We start from the raw sequence: 27,500 nt of genomic DNA, 5'->3' as shown, positions 1-27,500 counted from the left end.
ATGCTCCACCGCAGTGGTCCCAGCCAAAGCCTGAACAGCCCATTGGGTTTGTGATTGTTTCTAGGTACCCCAAAGCCTGCTCGCTTTAGCCATTTCCCTACTGGTAGCACCCCACCTTCTGCCCCCGCTGCTCCCTAACCTCAGCCCTACCTCCACAGGCTCACCAACTTGTTTCTCTTCTCGAACATCCAAACAGACCCTCTCTTCCTCAAGCATGGTTGCCCCCAGGGATTTAAGTCATGGAGTAGAAGCTAAGTTTGGGGGTGCAGCACAAACACTCCAGCCCATCCTGAGACAATGAGAATAACAGTCAAATTACCCCAAATTCTGAGTTCTGCGCTGTAGACAGCAGCTGTCCAAGATAATTTTTTTTTTTTTTAAAGCTGGAGTTACCTACTTAGACTGACCCAGTTTACTGGGTTTAGGACCTTTATAGCAGAAAGTGAGGGTGCAAAGAAAGTTCTTTGCCACAGTTCTCTGGCTCTGCCTTGCTCTTGGTGTATTTTTATTTTATTTTTTTATTGTAATTACTTTCTTTAGCGGGGGGAGAAAGGGAGAGAAACATTGATCAGTTGCCTCTCTGTACCCCAACCGGGGACCAAACCTGCAACCCAGGCATGTGTCCTGACTGGGAATCAACTGATGACCCTTTAGCTTTGTGGGATAACAACCAATGAGCCACACCAGGCAGGGCCTTGCTCTTGTGTAAAAGGGTCTCTTCCTTGGCAAAAGGTGGAGAGTCTAAAATGGACTGACTGACTCCTACAGACCTGTTGGATTTGGCCCATACAATTTTAGAAAAAATTGGACTTAAGGAATTTAAACTTTTAGTAATTTCACACAAAAATTAGGATTCCTGGCTTCTCTGGAAATAAGTAGTTCAAAGTGGATGCAGTGGCTCTGCAGTTCCGGGTTCACGAGCTCTCGTGGCAACCACAGGCTGCCCCTGTAGCAAGGTCCCAAGGGGTGAAAACGATGGCTTGTGTACCACAGCTACTGTGGTTATTGTGAAGGTTGAAAGAGAGAGGGGAAGATAATTGGAATGAACTTTAAGCCAGGGCTTAAAGTTAGAAGGACGAAGGAACATCAGAGCAGCACTGGGTGCAGCAGCAGCATCATGCCTGGGATGGGACTTTTTCCCCAAGAATCATAAAATCCCCCTGAAGGGGCAGGCCATGTGATCCACTGGTTCCAAGTGAGACACCGTCACCTTGCATCATGCCCTCCAGGAACAGCTAAGAATCCTAGGGGGGTCTGTATGCAGCCCCCACAGTCGCCCACCCACACACAAAGATTCTGTGGACTGTTTGCATCTACATCATGTTAAATCTTGGATTCCTGGACCAAACTCTAGGTCTACTGAGTCAACAACCACTGGGACCCAGGAATCTACTAGCTATCTGGCTATCTTCATGCAACATGACATTTGAAAACCACTGCTTCAGAGAGTAGAATGTAAGTTTCTGTTAATGTTATTTGATGAAAGCCTGCCATGTGATTCTCAGGCATTCCACTAGGGAGGGGGAGCAAGCTCTCAACAATCATTGATTTAACATTTTCAGTTTATAACCAAGGGAAAGGAGATTCAGAGGATAGAAAGGGCAATGCTTTCTACTTATTTATTGAGTGCTAACTATACCAGTCATTGTGATAAATAGAGCTTTATAGTTGTCTAATTTAATCTTCACAACTTCTGAGGTAGATACTAACTGAGGTATTACTAACTTTACAACTGAGAAAACAGGTACAGAGAGGCTAAGTAACTTACCCAAAGTAAGTTCAGATTCAAGAACTCATGATTGACCTTTACTAGTCATTGTTTTCTCTGCTGCCCCATAGAAGGTGATCAGAGGCCACCACTCATTATTTTTGGGCTAAGTGTCTTCTCCGGGCCTCACCTCCCTAATCCATAAAGTAAGTTGAGGGTGGGGTGCATTAAATGATTTCCAAGATACTAAAAAACTCTTTAACATTGTACAGTCAGTCTTCTGGTTATTTTCCCCTCTGTCCACCTTCTCCAGATGGGGTCCAACTGCAAAAGACTTGGTCTCTTCAAGAACATCCCTGCATTTGTCTTACCTACCTTTCACTCCATTTTAGATTCCTAAAGCGATTGGAAGAGTCCCTTGGCAAAGAACCTCTCAACTGCCCCAGTCCCAGAGGTCCTGCTCAGACAGCAACTGAGAATCTTAGGAGGCCCCGTCCCCTGTTCACTCTGCCTAACTGTCCAGACCTGGGGTCTCCCCAACCACCACCCCTCACAAAGACATAGTAGCCTAACAGAATAGTACTTAAGAGCAAAATAGTATTTTGTGGCTTTAAATGGTTTCTACTTACATTATCCTATTTGATCCTCACATCAGGCTTGCCCAACAGGATCATCTCATTTTACAGAAAGCTTAGAAGGTAGAAGGGACATGGCCCCTTAAGTAACAACCAGTTGGTGACAAAGCCTGGTTGGACCGCCTGCTTCGTAGTGCATGCTCCCACCTACGTGCACTGCATCTGCCCGTGATGTCTGCTGGATTCCAGAATCAACTGCATTTTGATATGTGACCCCAGGGTCCCTGGGTGGGAGGAAGACAGCAGGTGAGCACCCACTAGCTGTGAAACCGGTACCAACTGTCTTAGAAGTTTAGAAGAGGAAGGGGTAAAGATGAATAAAAAATTAATGAAGAAAAGGAGGGGTATGGAAAAGTAAAGAAAAATTGGATTAATTGTTGGTAGGGCTGGGTTGCATTAATCATTCCCAGTACTGTCCCTAGGGAAGTCCTGCACCCAATACCCAACAGTCAGCCCCTGCTGTAGGTGACGTTGGTGGCGGTAGATGACCTACACAACGTTTTTGGAGAGGTCATTGCTCACACTTCACTGGCACAATAGGCCCCCCTGATTCACTCCCCCTCTTTAGGACTAATCTGAGATAGTCTCCAACTGGGATCCAGCACCTAGAGAGAGACTGAGGGGAGGATGTTGATAGGTTCAGACAACACTTCCTGGGCACTTTACAAGCCCACTGGCTTTCTGAGGTTTGGGAACCTTCCTTATCCTACATGGTTCAGAGGAGCAGAGTGGGGAGAGGAATGAAGGGAGGCTGCAACTCCATCAGAAAGTGGGTTCAAGAATTACTCTTTGCCCTCTGCCTACTCAGCTAAGGGTTCTCGGAAGAATAAGATTGTGGCATATTTAGGAAAACTTTCCTCTGTCTCCCCACTTCAGTCCCCAGGAGGCAAACATTTTGTTCTTGCCTCAGGGTCCCAGCAGCCTCCCTCCCACAGAGGCCCTAAAAAGGACCCAAATTTCATAACTGCCCCTTTTCTCGCCATCCCCTGTCTGCAATACCTTGGCTAGGAGAACAGAAGAGTCACTGATCTGGATGGGCAGAGAGCTCCGCTCACCCCGCTTCCTTCTCTGCTTGGGTGGAAGCACCGCCATTAGACCCTGGAGGAGCCCGTCTGCCTGCGCCAAAACTCCCGCCACCCTCGCAGACACCTCGAATTTTGACTCGCCTCCCCCGCCTCCTCTTCCTCTTGGTCTCCCCCTTACTGGGTTGGCACTGAGCGGCGTGGCGCGGCGCGTGGGCGTGCTGCGGGGCGACCATGGCTGTAGACTGTTACCTCCGGTTCCCACAGTAACAATCGAAAGCCACGGTTGCCCTGGAGACGCGGGGGCGGGGCGCGCGGCAGCTCCAGGCGGGCTGACGTCAAGACTGCTATTGGGGGGCGGGGGCGGCGCACGCGGTAGCGACCCAGCGCTGCACTGCTTCGGGGCTGTGCGGTGTGTGTGTGGGCCAGCCACCCCTCGCAGCCCCTGGGGACCAGGGAAGGGACGCCTGACAGCGGAGCTTGCGCTGGATCAGCACCGCGGACAGCGGCGGCGCGAGCTGCGAGCGGGGCGGGGGACCCCAAGGGACAGAGGGCCCGGGGGCGGGGCAGGTGGCCGGGTCCGAGGTCCTGGGGCGGGGCCAGGCGTCGGTGGCAGTGACTGGAGACTGTTACTGAGGGTGGCCTGGGCAGTACGCAATCTACAGCCAAGGTGCCGGCGCACTGCCCGCGGAAGGAAGGGGTGCAGGGGAGTGCCTCCGTCACCCGCAGCTGGGGGCGCTACTGCTCTTCCTCCCCCGCGACTCCCGCCTTTCTCGGCCCCAGCGCTCGCGGACCGGCACGCGGCCCTTGACGTCAAAGCCCTGTGACGTCAACGATGTCCCCGCTGAAAGACACTTCCGGTGGCGTGGGTGGGGGTGGGGCGGGACTGTCTTGCCATGGCCCCGCCCCCGCCTGGTCCTGAGAGGACAGCTCCTCACGCAGAGGCGGGAGGCTGTCGCTGAGCTTGTGAATCGGCCGACGGGACGGGACACAGAGGCACCAGCCCGGCGGGAAGGGGAAGGGGTATCCCGGCTGAATGCAGGGGGGTGGCGGTCCCAAGAAATCCGCAGCCTGTGCCTGGCTCAGCCGGGGCAGCGAGGCTGAGTCACCGCGCTGCGGGGAGCGTTAGGAGGGGGTGCGTCTCCTGAGGCGCCAGCATCTTCACCCCACTTTCTGGGGGGGGGATGGCGCGGGAACCCCAGGAAAAGACGTGGGGACTCTGGGGTCCGTCCTCTGTTCGACGTTCTTCCGAAGTGGCCGCTTCTCCATCAGGGCAAGTGCTGCAGAGTGTTCTGTGTACGCCTCCGGCCCGGGCTCCACGAGCTGCAAGGGAAACCTCGCCCCAGCCCAGTCCACAGCCCCACCCCATGGGAGCCCCCCAGCCTGCCGCTGTCCTCGCTTCCCTCCTGTCCGTGCCTGTCGCCTGTCGGCCAGTCAGTCCCGCTTACCTGTCCGGCTGCGTCGCGCCAGCGCCCGCTCGCCTCCTGCAGCCCGGCTGGCGCCGCGGCTTTTATAGTCGCGCGTAGTACTCGTGCGGCGGCTCATTCATGCAGCCGGCTCCTACACACTGACGCGCTGCCGACGTCAGCAGGGAATTTAGGAAACGGGAAGAGGGGCTATTTATAGTGGCAGGGGGGGGGGGTGGAGACCTAGGCGATGGGGAGCTGGGAGGGGGAGGCGGGTGCCCGGAAGCAGGGACAGGGAGGGGGAGCCCGCGCCCCTGTTCCAGTCTACGAGGGGCCCGCAGGAGCGCAGCGTCAGGAGGTCGGATAGCTCCCTTGCGTATCTGTTCACTCTGGGACACCTGGGGCGCAACCCTTGCCCCGGCCCCGATCTTCCAAGGTCCTCATCTGTAGTCCCCACTCCCACACCTCAGCTCCTGGACCCGACGGCTCTGTGGCGTCACAAGGTGCCCCGCGGCGGCACCCCAGTGGCCCTGAGGTGTCATCACCCTGGGGGTGGGGGGCAGGAGAGGGAACTGGACCCTCGGAGAGCAGCAGCTAGGGCCGTGGTGTAGGGAGTGGAGGGGAGAAGGGCAGGGGAGGTCAGGGGCCTTGGAAGTCTTTGTAGGAGGAGGCTGGGCCTGGAAGGAATGCCCCGGGGGGTGGGGTCAGGGTACCATCGGTAGCTGGAGACCCGAGGCAAGGCAGAAAAATTGAGTAGAGTGGCTTGGATTCCGCGGATATGAGCAAGGGGAGTCCTCTGTGGGGAAGTTGGGCAAAAGGGGGCAGGAGAAGGGGAGTGAGAGGAAGAGGAGCCAGGAGAACAGGTCGGCAATGTCCGTTTCAGAGCCTGGCACCTAGCAAAAGGAATTTAGGACCCATTTGTGGAATCACGGGCATTGGCAGAGCTCATGTGAGGGTGGTAATGAGTGAAGGAGACCAAGTGCTCAACAGCAGCAGCAGCTGCTTGGCGGACAGGGTTCTCAAGGGGGTGACAGAGCAGGAACCACCTCCTGGAGGGCAGAATTGGCAGGAAGTGGACATGCCCTGCGGGGCAGAGTTTCTCTGGACAGGAGCAGGGAAATGAATGGTCTTGGCCCAGCCTACCTCCATCAATTGGGGCGGACTCTAAGTGAGGCGGGGGAGTGTGTGAGAGAAGTTGGGTTGGGGTGGAGAAGGGACAGCGCCAGGCCAGAGCAGGTGCAACTGGGTGGGGGGAAAGGTCAAATGAAATCCCCAGGGGAGCAGCAGCTAGGCTGGGGTCTGTGAGACCCGCCCACTTAGATGTAAGGACAGCTTGGGACAGTGAGTTAACTCGGAAAGCCGGTTTCTGGGAAGAGTGTTAAAAACATGCACAGTGGGCAGAGGAGACACGGGGGTGGGTTACAGTGGACAGACTTCGCTTCGCAAAAGACACAGGGCTAAGGGACTCCTGACGGGGCTGGGATCTGGCCCGGTCCAGGGGATAAAATATAACAGCGGGAAAGAGGTCAGAGAGGCCCTTCAGATCCCTTGGGATCTAGACACCCTGAGTTCTTTTTTGCCTCCAGGCTTTGTCCCAAAGGTTATCCTCTCCAGAAATGCCTTCCTGCTTGGGGGAGAACTCCTATTCACGCATCGAAGCCCAGCTTTAAGAGCGCTTCCGAAGAGTCTCCCTGTCTCCCTCTAGCGCTCCGTTCACTTTTCCCTCTCAGCCCACAGCAGGTCCCTCTGCCCACAGGGGCTGCAGCTCGGGAGCCCCCTTTTTCATTCTTGGAACCCTACCACTTCCCTATTGAGGGTACCACGGGGAGACAGAAGAGAAGATCGTGATAAGGTTGACCCAGAACACGGAGTAGAAACTGGGTGCGGGCAGACTCAGAACGCGGTGGGAGTGAGAAGGACCTGCAGAGATCAGGAGCCGCCCCCTGGGCCCCGAGGCCATGAAGTCTCCAGCACAGGAAGAGGAGTCTCTGGGGGGCTACCGTACCCTTGGTGTCTGTCTGGGACCGCGAGTGGCCTCGCTGGCGTCCCCTCAACAAGTGACTCAGCCACTACCTCTGGGAGGGACTTGGGGGGCTGACGACCGCACCCGGCGCGGCAAGCGCGGTCCCCACCCGCCCAGCAGCCCTGAGTGGTTGCTAAGCTCTCCAAGGCCTTCGGAGAGAGGAGATCTGGGCGAACCTCACCGGTTACTATGGTAACTCTGCGCCCCAGCCTCTCCCGCCACAGCTGAGGGAGGCGCAGCCAATCATAAGCTGCAGATGGTCTCGGAGACCCACTCCCACCCTTCGCGTGTGGGCGGGGGTCAGGAGGTGGGGGAGGAGGCGGAGCGTGGGCCGCGGCGAGACCTGGTGCTGCAACCAGCCCGGTGCGGCTGCTGCGCCGCGCGGGAACACTTCCGGAGTAGCCGCGCGAGTGCCCGCGCGCCAGTGCCGGTCCGCTCCCTCCCAGAAGGGGGGGTCACTTGCCAGAACCTGGCCTTCACGTGGGGTGCGGGACCTTGTTTCCGCAAGGCTGCTGGCCCTCCTGTCCCGTTCCTTTTGGGTCGCTGGGTTGAAGGCGACGTCGTCTAATCGGGTCCCTCAAAATGGCTCACTTGGGCAATCTTCGGGCTGGAGTCGCTTCGCCAGACCTCCAAGAGGTGTTGTTCAGACATTCCCAGTCGTATATCCTAGGGTCCCTCCAGAGACCAAATTCAGGGCGAGCTGTTTGGGAACCCTTTCCCCCAGGTTCACGGAGGGCTCTACGTGGCAGTCCCCGGGAGTATCCCAGAGAGTCAGGACTCGAACTCCCGGGAGAGGTCAGCTGTGTAAACCTCTCAGGGTCTGTGCAAACATTCGCGCTCACGGGTGTCAATACCTGAGAGGATCTGGGTACAAACGGGCTTATTCTCTGCATACCTAACCCAGGTGTTTGAGGGTGGGTGTGCTTGGGGGTGGGTAGAAATAGCCCCATCCAGGAATGTCTAAGGAGATCTTGTCTATTTTCTTTTCCCTTAGGATTTTCGTAACCTCTTTCCCACCATCTACTGTCACCAGAGTCTCTTCCTCGAGGGCAGGACTTTTCCGAATCGGGGCAATGAATCTGGAAATATGTACACGGAAGCGTTTAGTTCAAAACCCCGGGATGTGTGGGGCTCAAAGATTCGGGGCTTGGGTCTCCAGGTGGGCATATCTGGGAGGGTGAACACGCGAATAGGCCCCCCTCCCCGATCCTGCTGCGCATCTGCGTGCCTCCAGCCCAGGTGCGCGGGAGGTAGTGGCTGTGCTGCGCAATGCCCCTCATGGCCGCGAGGTGGCGCCATAGCTGCAGCCAGAGCCGGCCGGCCCGGGCCGCTCCAGATAAGAGTGTGCGGAAAGCGCGGCGGGGCTGAGACGCGACCAGGACGCGGGGAGGACGGACCAGCAGGACAGACCGACCGGGGGCCCGGCGGGTGGAGGGCAGCGCAGCGCAGCCACGTCCCCCCTGGATCCGCCGGTAGCCGGGCCCGGGGCTTCCGACATGCCCCCCAGGTGGGTCGTCGGGCTGGGGACCGGGAGACAGGGGTCTGGGGCAGCCTGGTCCTCGCGCTCTGGCCGCCTCGGGTGCATCCTCCGGTGCGAGCGTCCCAACGCGGCTGGCGTTCGGAGCTCCGGGTGTTGCCCCTGGAGGACTGGAGACCACCGGGTCGCCGCTCTGCTCCGGGTTCACGGCGGGGTCAGCGGCCCGGGCCAGCTCTTCCCGCACATGGGCTGGAGAGGCGAGGGGAAGGGAAGGGGAGAGCTGGCGGGCGGGGCTGGCAGGGGCGCTGCCCTGGCACAGCTCGGCGCCTGGCAGCGGGGCGGGTGGGGCGCCGACTAGGAGCTGCCACCGCCGCAGGGAGGGAAGCCCGGCCCGCTGCGGCCGCAGGTAACGGGCCGCGAGGCCCTGCGGACCAGGCGGGGAACAGCGCCGGGCGGCGAGCGGGCGGGCAGGGCAGCTCAGGGCTCAGCTCAGGCCCCGCCGCTGCCCGGCTTGTTGAAATGGGGGGCGAGAGGAAAAGCTGGGAGCCCAGGGACTGGGGCTGACGCGCCCCTCCTGGCCTGTGTGAAGTTGGGAAACTTTTTCCTAAGTTTGGGGCGGCCGAGCTCCGCTGGAGAAGGGGCCGAGGGGAGCTGGGGAGGGAGGCGCCGGGTTGTGAATGCAGACCTAAGGCCGACGCCAGGCCGGGACTCGGGTGGGGCGCAGGCCGGGGTCAGGGCCGCAGCCGGCTGCGCGCCGTGCCCGCCCGGGGCGCTGCCCCCTCCCTCCCCTGGGAGCTGCGTGGCTCCCCCCCTCCCCCCCACCTGCTTCCTGCCTCAGCCTCCTGCCCCGATATAACGCCCTCCCCACGCCGGGGCCCGGCCTTCGTGCTCTGCCCGCCACCGCAGCGGCTGCCTCCGCTCCCCGTGCCGCAGCCACCGTCCGGCCCCAACTAGGGCCTGACAGCCCCCGGCCGGGGCGGCGCCACGGCGACCACGGCGCTCCCCTCCTCCGGATCACTTCCCCCAACTGGGGCAACTTCTCCCGAGGCGGGAGGCGCCTTCCACTCGGCTCCCTTAGATCCTTCTTGGGCAAACTTCTCGGCCCTGAATGACTTTTCCTGAAGCGGACATTTTCCTCAAATCGGGTAACTGTCTCCGAAAGGGTCACTTCGTCAGAACAGTTTTCTCCTTCAAAGCCCCCAGAACCCAGCCTGTGTGCCCGGTGCCTCTGGGCAAGGGGGTGCAGGCCAGCCTGGCCTCCTCTTCAGCAGCCACTGTCCTGCTCCTTCTGGTCCGGGCCGCCCACCTAGGCTTCCACACTCGGAGGCCACTCATCCTGAAGGGCCCAGGCTGGTGGTGCTCGATGCTCTTGCCTCGCTGAGGGGAAGGGGAAGTGGAGGGGAGAGGCGCCGGGCTGGGAACCGGCAGCGAGGGCTCATGCGGCCCTGACCCGACTGGTGTGTGTCCCCGCAGGAGATTGTGCTGGGCAGACGATGCTGGACACGATGGAGGCGCCCGGCCACTCAAGGCAGCTGCTGCTGCAGCTCAACAACCAGCGCACCAAGGGCTTCTTGTGCGACGTGATCATCGTGGTTCAGAACGCCCTCTTCCGCGCGCACAAGAACGTGCTGGCGGCCAGCAGCGCCTACCTCAAGTCCCTGGTGGTGCATGACAACCTGCTCAACCTGGACCATGACATGGTGAGCCCGGCCGTGTTCCGCCTGGTGCTGGACTTCATCTACACTGGCCGCCTGGCTGATGGCGCAGAGGCCGCGGCGGCGGCGGCTGTGGCTCCGGGGACAGAGCCGAGCCTGGGTGCCGTGCTGGCCGCCGCCAGTTACCTGCAGATCCCCGACCTCGTGGCGCTGTGCAAGAAGCGCCTTAAGCGCCACGGCAAGTACTGCCACCTGCGGGGCGGCGGCGGTGGCGGCGGCGGCTATGCACCCTACGGGCGGCCGGGTCGGGGCCTGCGGGCTGCCACGCCCGTCATCCAGACGTGCTACTCGTCCCCAGCCGGGCCTCCGCCACAGCCCAGCGCCGAGCCGCCATCGGGCCCCGAGGCCGCAGTGAACACGCACTGCGCCGAGCTGTACGCCTCGGGTCCTGGCCCGGCAGCCGCTCTCTGCGCCTCGGAGCGCCGCTGCTCTCCTCTCTGCGGCCTGGACCTGTCCAAGAAAAGCCCGCCAGGCTCCGCGCCTCCGGAGCGGCCGCCGGGCGAGCGAGAGCTGCCTCCTCGCCCGGACAGCCCTCCCAGCGCTGGCCCCGCACCCTACAAGGAGCCACCACTCGTCCTGCCGCCGCTGTCATCACTGCCCTTCCAAAAGCTGGAGGAGGCCGTACAGCCTCCGGATCCGTTCCGTGGTGGTGGCGGCAGTCCGGGACCCGAGCCCCCCGGCCGCCCCGACGGACCCAGCCTCCTCTACCGCTGGATGAAGCACGAGCCAGGCCTGGGCAGCTACGGCGACGAGCTAGGTCGGGAGCGGGGCTCCCCCAGCGAGCGCTGCGAGGAGCGCGGCGGGGACCCAGCCACATCGCCCGGGGGACCCCCACTCGGCCTGGCACCACCGCCGCGCTACCCAGGCAGCCTGGACGGGCCTGGTGCGGGCGGCGACGTTGACGACTACAAAAGCAGCAGCGAGGAGACTGGTAGCAGCGAGGATCCCAGCCCTCCCGGCGGCCACCTCGAGGGTTACCCATGTCCACACCTGGCTTATGGTGAGCCTGAGAGTTTCGGTGACAACCTGTACGTGTGCATCCCGTGTGGCAAGGGCTTCCCCAGCTCGGAGCAGCTGAATGCGCATGTGGAGGCGCACGTGGAGGAGGAGGAGGCGCTCTACAGCAGGGCTGAGGCGGCCGAGGTAGCGGCGGGAGCCGCAGGCCTTGGGCCCCCTTTTGGAGGCGGTGGGGACAAGGTCGCTGGGGCTCCAGGCGGATTGGGCGAACTGCTGCGGCCCTACCGCTGCGCGTCGTGCGACAAGAGCTACAAGGACCCGGCCACACTGCGGCAACACGAGAAGACGCACTGGCTTACTCGGCCCTATCCATGCACCATCTGTGGGAAGAAGTTCACGCAGCGCGGGACGATGACGCGCCACATGCGCAGCCATCTAGGCCTCAAGCCCTTCGCGTGCGACGCGTGCGGCATGCGCTTCACGCGCCAGTACCGCCTCACTGAGCACATGCGCATCCACTCGGGCGAGAAGCCCTACGAGTGCCAGGTGTGTGGCGGCAAGTTCGCACAGCAACGCAACCTCATCAGCCACATGAAGATGCACGCCGTGGGGGGCGCGGCCGGCGCGGCCGGGGCGCTGGCGGGGCTGGGGGCGCTGCCCGGCGTCCCCGGCCCCGATGGCAAGGGCAAGCTCGACTTCCCCGAGGGCGTCTTTGCTGTGGCCCGCCTGACGGCTGAACAGCTGAGCCTGAAGCAGCAGGACAAGGCGGCCGCGGCAGAGCTGCTGGCGCAGACCACGCACTTCCTGCACGACCCCAAGGTGGCGCTCGAGAGCCTCTACCCACTGGCTAAGTTCACCGCGGAGCTGGGCCTCAGTCCGGACAAGGCGGCCGAGGTGCTGAGCCAGGGTGCGCACCTGGCTGCCGGGCCTGACGGCCGGACCATCGACCGTTTCTCCCCCACCTAGAGCGCCCCTTGCCAGCCCTCATCGTCGCCGCCGTGTACCCCCGACCCGTGCCTCCAGGGAGCAGCGGCGGCAGGGAGCATGCAAACCGAGCCGGGACTATATAGTAGCAGCGGCCGCAGCACCGCAGTGGCGGCGGCCCCACCTCTCTGCGGCCTCACCTGGCCTCACTGCTTTGTGCCTTAGCCCGGGGGATGGGGGTTAGGGGAAAACCCCGGGACGGGGTGGGTTGGGGGAAAGATTTATATTTTTGATATCAGCTTTGACCAAAGGAGACCCCCGGCCCTTCTCCGCCTCTTCCTGTGGTTCGTTGGCCCCCTCCCCAGGCTCCGTGCTGCTCTTAGGGGTAGGGGTGTCACTGTTGGGACGCTCCCAGCCCTACCTCCGGCCCTTGCGACCACACCCATTCTCACTGTGAATCTCCCCGCTGGGGTCGGAGCGTCGGGCAGAGTTGGGAAGCTGGGAGGGGACTGAGCCGGCCGGAGGGCCCCCTGCCCCCCGCTCCCGCCCGCCCCGGGACTGATAATGTGAAGTTCCTCATTTTGCACAAGTAGCACTAGCCCCAGGGCCAACCCTTCCCTCCCTCTGAGTCAGAGGGCCGAGACAGTCCTGCCTACCGGGTCTCCCACTCCTGCGGTGTCCCCTCCTCCCTTCCCTGGGGCCCCCGGACCATATTTATTGCATGCGCCCCGGGCAGTCCCATACCCCAAGCCCAGGTTGGGCTGGGCTGGAATGTGGTCTCTTTAGCTCCCTCCTCTTTTGTATATTTTCTACCTTGTACACAGGCTCTTCCAGAGCCGCTTCCATTTTCTATACTCGAACCGAACAGCAATAAAGCAGTAACCAAGGACCCTGGACCCTCAGCTCTCTCGCAGCCTGCACTAGGACCTGGCTGCCAGCACCAGGGTGGGTGGAGGGACATTCCCGAACCTCACACGGGTGCAGAAGCTTGGCCGGTCTTCCCTCCCCAGGCCCAGAGACAGATCAACAAGAGGTCAGGTATGTTTCATAACTAAAATTTTATTGAGGAAACAAAACCAGTGGTGCAAATAGGACAGAAAGGAGAGCCGAGTCCCCTGCCCACCAGTCATTAGCCTTCATCCAGGGGAGAGGATCTCAAAGGGCGACTGGGGACACTGTACCCCAAAGAGCCCAGTCTTCTGAGGCTCTGGGGGACCAATACCTCCAAACCACTGGACGTGACTCTCCTGCACAGTCCTCCTTTCTGGCATAATCTTGGGCCTCGGGAGGGCACAGCCTTGCTCCCGTCCACTGCCAGGCTACACAGTCAGACAGGGGTTCTGGGGTATGCCCTATCTGGTCCCATCAAAACTTACTCCTGGCTCCTCCTCCAAACCCTGTCTTTCCCTCATCTCTGTTCCTGGGCTGTGAGAACACATCCCAGTAGGGAGCCTCCTGAGTGAGGCTTTGGACACAGGTGCCAAAAGGCAACAAAAAACTCAAAGGCCCCTGTGTCAAGTTCTTCTAGGGTAAAGCTAGAAGCTGGGTGTGAAGTCCCGGCCAGACGATGCTCTCTTCCAGGTACTAGTCTGGAAGCTTCTCAGAGCATGGGCCTGGGAAAGGTCAGGGGCGGGAAAGCTTAATTAGGTTCCTGCCACAGGTACTGGAGGAGGAGGGAGATTCAAAGTGAGAACCCCTAGGGCAAGGAACTCAGGTGAGGAAATTGGGGAACCTGGGAGGTGAGAGGGATCGATTAGAAAAGAGGGTGGGGTGACTCAGGGGGTAGAGGTGGAGGACAAGGAGAGGGGAGGGGAGAACTGAGAAAAGTCTGAGGAAATTTTGTTCAGTGGGAACTAGAGCAAAAGGAAGGCCAAAGAGGGGAGAGGAAGCGGGCAAAGGCCACCCAGGAAGTGTGGGCCTGAGACCAGATGTCCCTTCCCTCTAGACCCATGACCATCCGCGGGGAAAACAAGCCGCAAAGTGCAACGGACCCACGCAGACAAGGGCGGGAAGAACAGCAGGACAGGGGGTGTGTGTCTGGGGTGGGGGTGGGCAGCAGTGGGGGCAGGGGTCTAGGGCTGCTGTTTGGAGCACGCTGTCCAGAGCCTGACTTGGGTCCACGTGGGAACTCAGGCCTCAAGGAGAAAAGACACACCCTGGGCACTCCCTGTGTGGCGTGACCAAGCCTCTTAGACACATTCAGGACCGGGGTTCTGAAGATTAAAGGGACCCGTGATTTCGCCTGCATCTGATGGAAAATCTAACTCCCTGGCCCCATTTCCATTTGAGAAAGTGGCCGAGTCCCTAGGCTGAGACAGCCTTCCCCCAGCCCGTGAAGGAGGCAGCGGGAGGGAGAAAGGCTGAGAGCCCGGGCAGCCTGTCTGGCCGGCCCACCTGCTGTCACCGCAGCCAGCCACCTCCCTGCTAAACCTCAGCCCAGGAGGGCCCAGCAGCTTCTGCCCAACCCTTGGGAGGGGCTCTGTGAGGAGCAGCTCCCCCACAGCACGGCCACGGTGTGGGTTGGAAGAGGATGGTTTATTGTCTGGGTGGATTGGTGGCTCAGGCATGTGGGCATCTTCCGTGCTACACTGGGCACCTGGTGGCCTCTCAGGAACGGTTCCACGGGGGGTGGCCCCGGTGCGGTCCCCTCAGCCCACCTGGGCCCATGCGAGGAAGGCCGGGATATCCCGCACAGGCACGTTCCTCGTCAGTGCCTTCACCCGCAGGTTCCGGTCATCGGTCAGCAGCACCACCTCCCGCAGCAGCCGGATCGGCTCTTCTGTTGGCATAAAAGAGTAGAAGACCCTCACTGAGGGCGGGAGGCAGGGCACTGGCATCCCCCTCACCTCTCTCTGGAGGGGAATGTGGTCCTGGGAGGTCAAGGCCAGGCACTTCCTGGCCCTTCCTCAAATACTTTCCTTCACGCAGATCATGGGCTGAGGATGCCCCCCCACCCCACCGCCGGCTTAGGGAGGCAGGCCATGCTGGGCCGAGCCGACCCCTGCCTCCAGCACAGGACCGTGTTGCCTTGTGTCTCGAGAGCTGCCCAAACCACCAGCCTCCACACACTTCTTTCGCAGGAGTCTGAACTGAGGAAGTGGAAGAAACCCCTTTCCTCCCACTCCTCCTAACTGCATGGCTGGTCCTGGGCTCAGAATATTCCTCTTACTGTACATCCTCTCCCTCCAGGCCAGCAGGCTGATCAGTGCTCTGAAGCAGCAGAGTAGAAAACAAAAGATGGAACAGCAGAAGTGAGGAGAGGGGTTAGCCCAAAGGAGCCCTGAGGGGACCGGGCAAAGGGTCCTTGGCAAAGCTGTCTCAAGGTGGGCCTGAGGCTGCAGCCAAATGATATCCTCTGTTAAATAAAAGTAATCCACAGGGGAACTCTCTCCACAGCATGGAAGAGGAAAAAAGGGAAAGGAAAGTTAGGCGCATGCTCCAGTTCTCTCCCGTCCTGTGCCCCTGACCTTGTCCCCCTGGGCAGCTCCGTGAACCTCCCAGACTGCTCTGTGCACATCGGCAGTGTACATACTTGGTATATGAGCTTGTACCCCTGCAACATTACAGTCATACTAGCCTTACTTACTTTGTTCAAATTTTGTATATTTTAAAGACCTTTCTATACTGGCACAGAGAGAGAGCCTTCATTTTTCTTAGGGGACTTTTAGCAGGATGCTTTCCACCCTCTCTATTCCCCCAATTCCCGAACTTTTCAATGTACTTGGGAGAGTTTCAGCTAGGGCCAAGTACTCGCACAAGTGACCGCTCCCCACGCCCCCACCCCTGCCAAGGCCCCTCAGGTGGCAAGCCCACCTCAGCCGAGGGCTGGGTGTTTCCTCCCGCTCCAGCAGGCAGTGGGGCACAGGAAGCGTCTGGCAGGGCTGACGGACTGTGGGGTGCTGGCTGGGCTGGGGGCTGCGAATGTTCATGTGGGACCTGAGCAGTGTCAGGCCGGCCAGCTCCAGCAGGGAGAGAACTGGCTGTCAGCCTTGGGAGGAGTTTGTGGGGGGAGGGAGGGAGAGGCTCTTGGGGTTGATGGTGATGAGAGAAGGGGGAGGTGGAAGGAGGGTGTGAGGGGAGGTGAGGGGCTGTGGTGGGCAGAGTGGGAGAGGAAGATGGCCACGGGTAAAGGGGATGCTCTGAGCCGCTCAAATGCCTGTGCCTGACCCCTCTGGGGGTGTGCGTGCAGGCGGGGCGGGGTGGTGGTGCGCGGTGCTGTGTGGGGCTCCCGGCCGGCTGCCCGAGTCTGTCTGTAGCTCCGCCATTCCTGCCCTGGGACTCAGACCAGGAGAGTCCCAGGCTTTAGGTCAGCCAAGCAAGGCCCAGCACTGCTGGCAGGGGTCTGCAGGGGTTTCTGTGGATACTTTGAGACATTTTTAACAATAAACATCCTCTGTTTTGACACTGGTAACTTCACTTTGTTAGAAACCAGAGACTGTCATCTTGTCAGGCCCCATCCGCCATAATCCACATGATTTTAAAATTCAACATCGTTTACACATAAACATTTGGTGACAGTTTCTCTGTGAATCTGACAAGTTAATCTGCTAAGAATTCACACTGACAAATGGGGTTTGATTACACTAGCCGTTGCTGATGTAATTCTGATAGGGGCGGTCCCCAGGATGGCAATGGGTTCCTGTAGGCTGTTTGGGGTGAAGTGGGGGGTGGGGGTGGGGAGACTAGTAGGGCTGAAGCCAAAATGTGTCTCTGCTAAGAACGAAACAGCTCTGAGGCTGGGTGGGGCCGCAGCAGTATCTGAACCGCACTTCCCAACAAGGCCGCCTGCACTCCTGCCCTCCTCTCCATCGGGAGGTGCGCCCCGGGGGGCTGCCTGGGGGCAGAGCCCCAGCCCCTGCTTGGCTCAGCCAGGACTCCCTTTCATCATTCGAATGCTCCAGCTCTGGCTCTAACGGATAGTGTGTGCAAGCCACATGGCAGGACCCATCTGAAGAAGGGCAGCTGTGGACTCATTCCCAGCCCCTGGGACAGAGACTCAGGCAGGACTGAGCGGCTGCACTGACGCAGGCGGGCAGGCGGGTGGGAGGAGCAGCAGGACAGCAGTCAGTCCCCAGACCAGTCCCCAGAGAAGCCAGGGCTAGGAAAGCGAGCAGAGGAGGTGGGTGACGGTGACTAAAGGCCAACTAGAAGAGATGACAGGTGTGTACACAGTAACCAAATGGAGAGAGTTATCAGCTCAGCAGATGACTCTGGGCTAGGAGGTCCTAGGACTTCCTTCCAAAACAAGAAATGCCAGATTCCTGAGAGTCAGGAGCAGAAGACACCTGGGCCTCCCTGACTCCAAGGGCTGTGCAGGCAAGTTCCAGGTTGAGTGAGGTGCTCAAGCTCTCACCGGCCTCCAGCTTCAGCCAGCCCACAAAGTGCTGCAGCTGACCACCATAGGGACAGGGAGGAAAAAACCCACTACTCACTGGGGAAGTACAGGGACCACTGGGGACTGTCCTCTCAGAGCTGCAGAGGGCTGGGTGCAGGAGACTATGGCCAGAATAAGCTACACTGAATCACAAAGACATTCTTGCTGTCAGGGAACTCACTGAGGACCCAAGAAAGGAAATGGATACACGCCGAGTGGGAAAGCTCACTGCCTGGAGCCCAGCTTCCTGGGCAAGGCCCGCCCCTAGTTGGCCGGGGGTCTACCTGACATTGCCCCGGGGTGGGGGAGCTAAGACAGGAGCGTCTGACTTCCAGGAGGGCAGGAAACTGAGCTTGCCTCAGGACTGACCCCAGTTCCTCAAACTTCCTAAGGCTGAGGATGGCAGGACCAGGAGGGCAGGGGACAGAGCTGTACCTCTGCTGGTGGGCATGAAGTCCTTCGCCTTGTCTTTGCAGTAGTGAAGGCAGCAGGAGAGGATCAGGTCGTCGTTGTTGCCCTGGAAGAAGACAGCATGAGACGTGCCCCCCGGGCAGGAGGGGTGCCATGTGGGGGAGGCACAGGTATATAACGCTGCCTCTGGGGTGCTGGGGAGGGTCACCTCCCAGAGTCCCTCTAGTACACGCCTGGCCCTGCTCAGATGAGTCCAGCTGTGCCAAGGGTGATCTATGGGATGTGGTGCTCCCACTCCCGGGCCTCCATGGCAGCTGCCTCCCTCCGCTGCTCAGGTTGACGGACCTTCCTTTAGCTCCTCCCTCCCGGGGACCCTGTTCTGAAGGCTGGCTATAAGCACTCCCTATCTGCTGGGGACCTTACCAGCTGGCCAGTGATGTCCTCGCTGCGGAAGGCAATGGATTCGAGTTCATTGCCACGGCTGGTCAGGGCCCGTAGGCAAGAGTCCCGACTCTCGAATCGCCGCTCGAGGAACTCGATGGACTTCCGGGCCTTTTCCTGCACCACGCGAGCGTAGCCCCCAGCCCGGTGGTCTGTCTCCTGACCCTTGGCCAGGCCGTCCAGCTCGTTGATCACTGGTGAGAGACAGTTCCACGAGGTAGCAGAGTCAGCAATCAAATACTGTGTGTGTCTTCACCCTGGGCCTCGCTTTCCCAGCCAGCCCCTTCCCAGATCACAGAACCCACCCTGCCCCGCAGGAGCCTGCCAGTGAAAGCAGGGGACCTTGGGGGGCAAGAAGTGTCCCAGACTTTCCACAGCGCTCTTTCCTCTTTCTGCCTCTTCCTCCAGGCCCTGCGCTTCTCCTGGGAGGAACTTACAGGGATTTTTCTGGAGCTGCAGTATTCAGAAGAAGAAACCTGGCCCCTCTATTGCATTCCTTAGTTATTATAGGCTCCGACTGAAAGGGCCCCTCAGGAGAGGTGAGGGTATGCGACAGCTGAAGGGGAAGAGGCACTCTCCCTTATCCGCGTGGGCCCCAACCACAGTAGTTTAAGAGAGGGCCAAGTTCTATGCTTTACGCCCCGGCAGAGGGCAGGAGGTCGCCAAGTGGGAATCAGCAGTCACGGCCTCGCCTGCAAGAGCCCTGGTATTCCCCCAAACCATGCCCTTGGCACATCTACCTCCCCTGATACTGATGTGTGTGTGCGTGTGTGTCTGTCTGTCTGCCTGCCTGCCTATGTGTCTGGGACACGGCTTCATTTTCTGGTGAAGATTCTTTCCAAAATTCCAGCCAAAAGCCTGAGGTCAAGTGGGAAATATGCACTCCTTGGGGGCTCCGGGAGAGTTTGGGGTCTGAGGCCCTCTCCTCGGTGCAATGATTCATGGCTTGGGGAATCAGCATGAGCATGCTGTTCCATGGTGAGCCTGGCACTCACTGTCTGGGTATTCAGAGACACTCTGGAAAAGGACCATGTGGGAACACACACACACACACACACACACACACACACACACACACACGATGCCCATGCTTTCAGCAACCTGAGGCTACAGGGTCCACACAGTGCGTGGCTGAGTTGGGGAGATGGGCATATGGTACAGCAAACAGAACATCAAACACAAAAAGCTGGTATTCCATCCCAAAATCTGCTTTCCTGCTTCCAAGCTAAACAGGCTTCAAAGGGAAAGCTTGTTTGTGCTTCTGCACCAGGCGGGGCTTCTTGATGCTGGGGTCAGGCCTAAGGAGCACAGAGCAGGTTAAAGAGCACAAGAAATAAGCAGGGAAGGCTGGTGGCTTAACCCTTTCTGCTCTCGACAGAGGGCAGGAGTCCTCTGAGGGAGTCTCATTAAACAGGAGCTCCTTCTATAGACCCTAAGAGTCCAAGGCCCTGACCAGCTGAGGAAGGTTCAAAGAGGCTGGCTGGGACTGTTTTCACAGAGTTGTCATTTCCCAACACCCCTGGGGCCATCTATTTATTTGGCATGCATCCTCTGGGTTTTCTCATATGTTTGCTCCTTCCCTACCAAATCTAGCTTTCTCCACTGAACCAAAAGCCCCTCAAGACCAGTGGCTGCAGCTCTGCCATTTACTGGAGCACCCAGGAACAGGGAAACTATGTACACAGTAGGTGCACAATCCATGCTAGTGAACAAGAACCCTGCTAGCCTGGGATGGTGTCTGAAGCTCCTTCTAAGTTTTAGGGGGCTCCTGAGATGTCACCTCTCTCTCAGTTATATCATTTCCTGACCATCTAGCAAAAAGCTGTCCAATTTACTTTCTTCCCCCTGAAAATCTGGTAGGAAAGCACAGAGACACACTATCCCCAAAGCTGCCCCAGGACCCTGAGAGGGGAGAGGGGAAGTTAGAACAACACGAGGGTCCTGCTGCTTTGCTGTGGAGAGAAAAGCTGCTCTACTTTTGAAGAACAGAAAACCCTCCCTTCAGTCTGAGAGCCTGGGTTTAAGAGGTTCTGGCCAGGCCACATGGGGAGGGGGAAGGAAGACAGGGAGGGTGGAGGCGGGACGAGGGCTGCTTCAGTGCCAACATTCTCAGGTGGTGCTAACGTGTTTCCCACAACCCCCCAGGGTTCTATAGCCTCTGCAGGGGCGGATGTTTCCTGCCCTTTGTTTCCACCCTCATCTGGCACTAAGACACTTGGGACTGGGAGGGAAGGCCCAATGGAACATCTTGGCATGGATGTCAGAGGTGGCTCGGCAGGCAGACTGCCAGTCTGGGGGCTTTTCCAGAGGACTGGGCTCCCGAACTTGCCCCAAGTGGCTGCTGAGAAAGGGACATTAGAAAGCCTGGGCTGCCCAATCCTCTCCCAGACCCTCCCTCTGCGCAGGCTAGTCTTCAGCTACACTAGCTGTATCAGCTAGATTAGACAGGAGCCCAGGGCCCTTCCTGAGGCTGACCTACCACAGAGCTCCAAGAACCAAGGGTGCCTAGGCAGTCTCCTGGAGAGAACCCAGCTGGGCTCCTCTGCCTGAGGATGGAAGCAAGCTAGCTGAGCCCTGAGATGCTGACCCACACCAGCACCAATGACCAGACAATGGTAAGGGACTAAGTGGCAGGAGTCCACAGGCATGAGCCAAGGGCTTGCTCTGGAGGCTTTCTGTTGTCTCAGCCTTAGGGTGACATTGGCTGGAAGAATGCTACCTTGAACCAACACAATGATCATGAAAAGCTACAAGACAATCAGACCAAAGGCATCTAACCACTTCAAAATCCTCCCAGCCTCCCTGCCAGACCACCCAGCAGCACTGCCGTTATCTGCCAGGGCTGAGTGTTTACCAATAACGGGAACCAGCTTTGCTGTTTTACTGCAAGCTTTATAAGGATAAAAACAAGGGCTGGGCTCATGCAGCCTCTGGTTGCTGGGACACAGGAGTCCATTTGCTCACACAGTGTAAGCCATGGATCAGCCACAATTTCATCTGCTTTGATTATTAAACAATTTTCTTTGCCCCACACATTCCCTACTTCCCTGCAAATCCTGCCTTACACGGCCCCCCACCACCCCCACCCAGGGCTCTGCTTGCCTGGCCCCTGGGCTGGGGACACATGTGTCGAGGGGGCGGCGGTGCACGTGCAGGGCTGCTGTGGCCTGACTCACCGATGAGGGGCACCACCAGGATGTACTTCCTGCTCTCCAGAAGCCGTGCCAGACTGGCCAGGTGGTCAATGAAGCCGTTGGTGTCTGGTACGAGGAACAAGGGTCTGATCTCGAGCTCCATCTGCCTCATCTGACTCTGGTCCTCCAGGACAGCCTGCAGGAACATAGAGTGGTGAGTGAGCCAAAGCGTGAGCAGGCAAGCGGGTGGGCGAGCCAGGGCCCTGACTCCACACGGTGTCAGCATCCTGCCCCCTGAACCTCTTTCCCCTCCAGAGGAACAGCCAGCCCCCGTCAGGCCTGAGGGACAGGCCCAAGGGCTGGGCAAAGCACTGCAATAAAATCAACAGACACCAAATGGCCTCGGGGAATGGGGTGTGGTTAAAACCCTGCCTAGGACTGAGAAAGGACCTGCCGTATGAACAACAGGTCTCTGAATGTAAGAACTCGGGCTAAAACCCTGAAAGGGAGAGTTAGTTTCCTTGGATAATGGAGGCGGTTCCATGTACAGTACAGGGGGGTGCCTCTCAGTCCATGCACTTTATATATGCACATACGGACCCCAAATGGAATTTGTATTTCAGTTTATTCCACTGTGTAGTTAAAAGAAATTAAACTCAAAGGCTCCAAAAAAAGTGATGCTGACAGCTAACAATACCGAAGCCGCCCACGGCTGCAGGAGCCCATTTGGTGGGACAGAGCAGGCCTCGGTTCGCATGTCCGCACACTCGGGCTGGTCGGAGGTGCCCAGCCCGGCCCCCACCCGAGCAGCGTTTCCCGAAGGTCAGTCTTGCATGTTCTACTTGCACTCTTCCGCCAGAACTCTGTACAGTCTATACGTGCTATTGTTTACTTGATGTTTTTCTTTAAATTGACTTTAAGTCAACTCATCTTTTTGCTTAGCTCCTTCTTAAGCAATAATATCCATGGTACCAAGGGTCTGATAGCCAAGTCATGTTTACTAGTGCAAACTGAATTTTCACAATGAAAAGTCCAAGTGTCTCATGTGCACCATCACTAAAAAACCACCTCACGTGGCCACCAGTGGCCGGTGCATCACACCTTGGGGAGCACATGACCCAGTGCCTGTTAGTCTTTCAGGGAAGCTCCATGCACACCCGGGAAAACCCAGTTTTCTCCTGTTTGACAGAGCCTTATATGTGGCAGTGGCTCTGGGTATTCCTGTCACACTACAGGGCAAGGTCTGTCGTGTGGCTTCCTCTTCTGGGGGCCATGGCCAAGAAGCAAACTGCCCAGAAAGCATGCTCCTGATGCTCGAAGCTGGAGGGTGCTCGCACGGGCCAGGGCCAGGTGAGCAAGTCCCACCTCTGTCCCACCCTCCCCTGGCCTTCCAGGGCCACACCAGGCTCACAGGGGCACAAACACAGGCACAGGGCACGGGAGCAGATGTGCGTGCCAAGCGTGATGGGGCCCATGGTGCTGGGCCCTGGCCACTAACAGTCAGTGAGGAAGGTGCTCAGGTTTCACTGGCAGTGACAGTAAAACTGAAAGGGCATGCCTTTGAAGGCTGGGGGTGGCTTCTCTGTGACCTGCCGGGGACCTCTCCCTATGAGTAAGTCGTTGCTGCCACTGCCACCACAGCTGGTGGAAGGCACAAGCCACAGCACGCTGGCAGGCATGAAAAATACAGCTGGGAGGCCCAGTCTGCTGGTTTTCCTATTGCTCTCACCTCATTTGGGTAAAGTGCCACTGACGCTTAGCCACCTTCCCAGGGGGCCTGGGTCACTGTCCCTCCCCACAGTGCTGCCAACTAGAGGGTGACACATAGTTCACTGAACTGAGCTTGGGCATTTTTTAAAAACTAACTTTCTCACAGAGATATAACTGACATACAACACTGTGTAGCGTCTTGAGCACTTTGGGAGAACAGGACCCAGTCCACACTCAGGTGTGGTTAACAACTCTCTACTATTTCTCCTCACACCCAGGAAACCTCAGGATCCCTGTTCCTCCTTTTGCCAACTCCTGGTGTCCCCTATCCAGCCTTCTCACTGCCAGGAATGTTTGTCTTGGTATCACAGACCCTGAAACCTCTTTCTGGGCGAGAGGGAGCAGAACAAGCACCGACACTGGAGAGGAAGGGATGGGACACTGGCATCTGTGGTGACAGGGCCTTAGGGTCCCGAGCAGTGTCTCTGTGCTGCTGCCCCACTGACTCCTTTCACATCTCAGTTTTTCTGTCTCCAGAAATGACACTCCAGCCCTGGTTTGACTCTAAGGAAGTGGAACTGGCTGCTATTTTTGACCCTGTGTGAACAGCGAGCTCCCAAGACCTCAAACCATCATACCTCTAGGGCCAGCAAGAAGCAGGAGGGCCTTTAAGCCCGATGACCAAGGGAGGCTGGGGGCTAACTGAGCCTACCTGTGCTTCTGATGGCAGGACGGAAGAAAAATCTATGAGCAGGATCCAGGGGAGCTCCTAGTTCTCTGAGTTCTGGCTCAGGGCCAGAAAGGTGAACAGAGGCCACAGCTTCTCAGGGAGGTGGCAGCCTTGCTGGCTCCCCAGGGGTGGGGTGGGGTGAGATGTGTGAGGGTGGCCTGAGCTGCGCTGCCATCATCCGGTCCCAGGGACACCCGCAGACGACTTCCCTTAACCTGGCTCTGCCCAGTGAGTCACCACACAACTGCTTCCTGTTCCCCGCATGCCCTCATGGAGGCTCAGGAGATAAAATGAAGCTGCTCCCTCTCTTCCCGGGGTGCCAGTGGACCCCCGAAGAGGGTCACACCTGGGTCATGAGACTGGCCCCGTCCCCTCCAATGAATGGCAGACCAAGAAAGGATCGGGAGTCAGCAAGCCCTTTTCTGTGGGTGTCTGTGTTTCCGGCCCTCTCTGAGTGGCGTGCTGTGTGTGTGTGTGTGTGTGTGTGTGTGTGTGTTTAGCATTTGCCCTCCCAACTTTTCCAGATTTTACCCGTCAGATTCCTGGCAGCTGTGCGCGGCGCCTGTGCCGGCCGTCACGTCCCATTCTGATCTCTGGGTCGCACGGTGAGAGAAGGACACAGGATGCGCAGGGAGTGAAAAAGTGATGTCGGTGGGGCGAGTGCCAAGTCCCCACTCACAGCCACGGGATGCTTGGGGAGAAGGGGGAAGCATGCTGCTGTGGAGTTCAGAGGCCGGTAGTGAGATTTATTTTTGTTTGTATGAGTAAAAAGCTGCAGAAGCCTCTGGGGGTGGGTGGGTGGGGGGGCAACTGGAATGCTGCGATTCAGACAGACTGGCCCTGGCCTGGAATCAAGTGTGCTGACCCGGAAGGAGAGTTCCATAGGAGCCCTTCTTACTGCAGCTAAGACTGGGCCACAGCGGTTCAGGACGATGAACCTGGAAGTCACGGAAAGCATGAACACTTTGAATCAGACCAGTGGCAATAAGGACCAAGTTGTCATAAAGTGGGAAAGAGAAAAATAACTCTGCATCTGGAAGGTGCTAAGTGACCAACCTTCTCTGAAGTAAGGGAGCAACCTTCAGCAAGCTGGTGGGGAGCAAGGAAAGAGGTAGTCCACAATCACATCTGATGAGGGAGCAAACTGCCTTGAGTCCCCAGGAGGAGTTCTGAACAGGCTAAATTCCTTCCTCTAGACACTAGCGATGATTTGGGGATGCTAACTAACCCTTTGGAAACGGAGACACTGGGTATTACAAATAAAGGTAATACAATTAGCTCGCACAGGAGCTGTGGAGCGTGAAGAACCCAGAACATGAGAAGGCCTCAGGTTTTCTTTCTCCTTAGGGCTCCACAGGGAGTGTGGCTGCTTCCTTCCTTCACAGGACGACAGAACCATTCGTCCTTGGGCCTCTCTCGGTGGAGCAGTGTCTTCACCAGAAACGAGAAGTTTTGTTAATACAGCAAATTTCCAGTCGCCTTGTATGTGAAAGTATCTAGCAACGTGCCTGATACATGTATTAGCAACTTAACAAACTTCCTGCCCAGCTCCATTTTTCGATTTCTATATATCCAGGAGGGTAACTATCTGGGGAAACTACTCAGGGAGCAGAGCTGGAGGTGGGGTAGGGCCAGGCAGAGGACTGTTGATTTCTATTATGACTCATGGTACTCTTTTTTTTTTTTTAAACTATGTGTATTTTTTATTTAAAAAATTTTACTTATTTATTTTTAGAATGAGGGGAAGGAAGGGAGACAGAAGGAAAGAAACATCTATGTGTGAGATACACTGATTGGTTGCCTCTCGTGCGCCCCTAACTGGGGACCTAGTCTGCAACCCAGGCATGTGCCCTGACTGGGAATGGAACCGGCAACCTTTTGGTTTGCAGGCCAGCACTCAATCCACTGAGACATAGGTATTTTTTTAATGAAAAATAAAAATGAAATAAAAAATAGGAATAGTTGGTAAGATAAGCAGGAGCACAGGAGGCAATTCCTTCTTGAGCTGCAGAAACCAAGGGAGTGGCTGCTGCGTAGAAAACAGGCAGAGCCACAAGCCTCCCCTGGGGGCAGCATACTCAGCATCTTCATTCAGGGTGCTCATGCGAAAGTTTTACTTAGGACCCCTTCTCTGGAGGCGTCCGAAGTCAGTACCACAGAGCTTAACATACACTTTGCTTTCTCTTTCAAAGTATGATGACTTGTTTGCTACTTCTGATTGTTTTATGAAGACTGGTGTTATTTTCAGACTTAACCATAAGGAGCTCAAGGAGAACTGCCTTTTCTGGTACTTTTATTTTATAATACCAAGCAAAGAGTCTGGTGTATCACAGGGGCTCAATGAGCTAAATCACAGAATCTGTGTTGGAGGGCATTTTAAAGATAATCAGATTGAATTTTACCTGGTAACTCTTGTCCTGAGAATGCTGGAGAAGTGTCCCCTTTCCTAACAGAAAGGGAGCGACAGCATGACACCTTTGAACTTATTCCAGGTAGTAGCCTAAGGGTGGTCCAGCTAACAGCCTGACCATTCTGTACGGGACTAGAACCTTGTGGATGCTGCTGGAGCCAGGGAGGTGAGAGAAGCTGAAGCATACTGGAGGCCCAGTGCCACAGTTTTTGGAGAAGCTGGAACAGGCTCTGGAACAGGCTCTGGAACAGGTTTGAGTGGGGAGGGCGGTCGCCCGGCTCCACAGGCTGATGTGCTTTCCTGCCCTGGCGTGAACGTGCCCCTGGCCTGGTAGTGAGCTCGCTCCCACCCTGCCTCCGACAGCTAGGAGCCAGAGCTGAGTGTCTGTCTTCCGCTAGCTTCCATACAGGTGTGGGGGGCTCTGTGCGTGCCCCATTGTTCCAAAGTGCCCCCCCCCCCAGCTGGGTGGCAGCATGAATGGGCTGCAGCTATATTTAGAGCAAAACTCCTGGGGCCACCACAAAGGAGTGACTGCATCTTCAGGAGGGTGGGTGGGCGGGAAGGGGACAGGGGAGTGAAGCTATTTTCAGAACACATGTCATTGCTGGCTACAGAGCAAGACTGTGGCCATAATGCGGAGGGAAACAATAGCTGTGGCCAGAGGAAGAGCCTGTTATGTTTCAGGTGGGATGTTTGCAACTGCTCAGGAAACCTGACCCCGCCCGACAGCAGCACAAATCACAGCAAAGCCTCATGGAGGCAGAGAGGAGGCGGGGGATTCATAGGGCCAGGGACAGTATGAGGTGCCAAGAGGCCACGCCTCTTGCCTGGAGGAGGATTTTCAGTGACTGCTTTGCCCTGGGGGCCTGGTTAGGAATGAAACACTTCTGACCAATTTCCCAGACAAACCATGTACCCTGCTGTGGTCACTGGACACCTCCCAAGAAAGGCAATGAGAATGAAAAGAACTGGAAGGGTGGAAAGCAGCAAGGTGGGCAGAACCAACCCACTATGAAGACAGCTGTCTCAGGCAACAGGCAAAGTCTAGGCTGAGCTGGAGAGTGTGGCCTCAAAGCCCCCTGTGGGCGGATCTAGCCCCTTAGCATCCAGGGGCCTGTCTGGGAGCCGAGGCTCCAGCTGCACAGGCCCTGAGAGCTGCCCACACCCCTTTTCTGACCTCCAGTCGGCCCCACTCACCAGCCTCTGTGCAATGCCGGAAGCAGGGAAGGACAGGCTGCCAGGCCCCACCTCCCCCAGCCCCACAGATGAGCTTGGGCCCAGGGGTCTAGGTGTGAGCGGGGAAGTGGGGGCGTGGCTACAACTCCAGATCTCCGTTGGACTTTATAGCCATCATGGGGGCCAGGAGGATTTTTTTTCAACCCCATCTTCATATCCCCTTCCCCAAACATGTGTGGTTCCTGTT

The 27,500-nt window shown here is 57.8% G+C and overlaps 2 protein-coding genes across 4 annotated transcripts in view; one reads left to right on the top strand and one right to left on the bottom strand.

Moving 5' to 3' along the window:
* Positions 1-8,167: 8,167 nt before the first annotated feature.
* On the top strand, positions 8,168-12,778 carry HIC1 (HIC ZBTB transcriptional repressor 1). 2 transcript variants are annotated; one of them, XM_045836383.1, is made up of 2 exons: positions 8,168-8,301; positions 9,745-12,776. In XM_045836383.1, exon 2 carries the CDS (start codon positions 9,765-9,767, stop codon positions 11,907-11,909), a length of 2,145 nt encoding a protein of 714 aa, XP_045692339.1. In that variant the 5' UTR covers positions 8,168-8,301; positions 9,745-9,764; the 3' UTR covers positions 11,910-12,776. The 2 variants fall into 2 exon arrangements, with proteins under 2 accessions (XP_045692339.1, XP_045692338.1); XM_045836382.1 differs by lacking the exon at positions 8,168-8,301 and adding an exon at positions 9,179-9,416 and having other exon boundaries at positions 9,745-12,778.
* Positions 12,779-12,845: 67 nt separating this feature from the next.
* SMG6 (SMG6 nonsense mediated mRNA decay factor) overlaps positions 12,846-27,500 on the bottom strand; it is a 222,741-nt gene continuing 208,086 nt past the window's right edge. The window contains exons 16-19 of one of the 2 annotated variants that reach the window (XM_045836381.1): positions 21,270-21,423; positions 18,076-18,287; positions 17,677-17,758; positions 12,846-14,646 (exon numbers count right to left, since the gene is read on the bottom strand). In XM_045836381.1, the coding sequence (XP_045692337.1) occupies positions 14,516-14,646; positions 17,677-17,758; positions 18,076-18,287; positions 21,270-21,423 (579 nt within the window). In that variant the 3' untranslated portion in view covers positions 12,846-14,515. The remainder of the gene's footprint in view (positions 14,647-17,676; positions 17,759-18,075; positions 18,288-21,269; positions 21,424-27,500) is intronic. The other variant, XM_045836380.1, reaches the window with a different exon arrangement.

The sequence above is a fragment of the Phyllostomus hastatus genome, unplaced genomic scaffold (genome assembly GCF_019186645.2).
Source record: "Phyllostomus hastatus isolate PE091 unplaced genomic scaffold, TTU_PhHast_1.1 phas_contig_210, whole genome shotgun sequence".
Taxonomy (NCBI): Eukaryota; Metazoa; Chordata; class Mammalia; order Chiroptera; family Phyllostomidae; genus Phyllostomus; species Phyllostomus hastatus.
The sequence above is the reverse complement of the archived record's forward strand: the minus strand, read 5'-3'. Positions and strand labels throughout refer to the sequence as shown.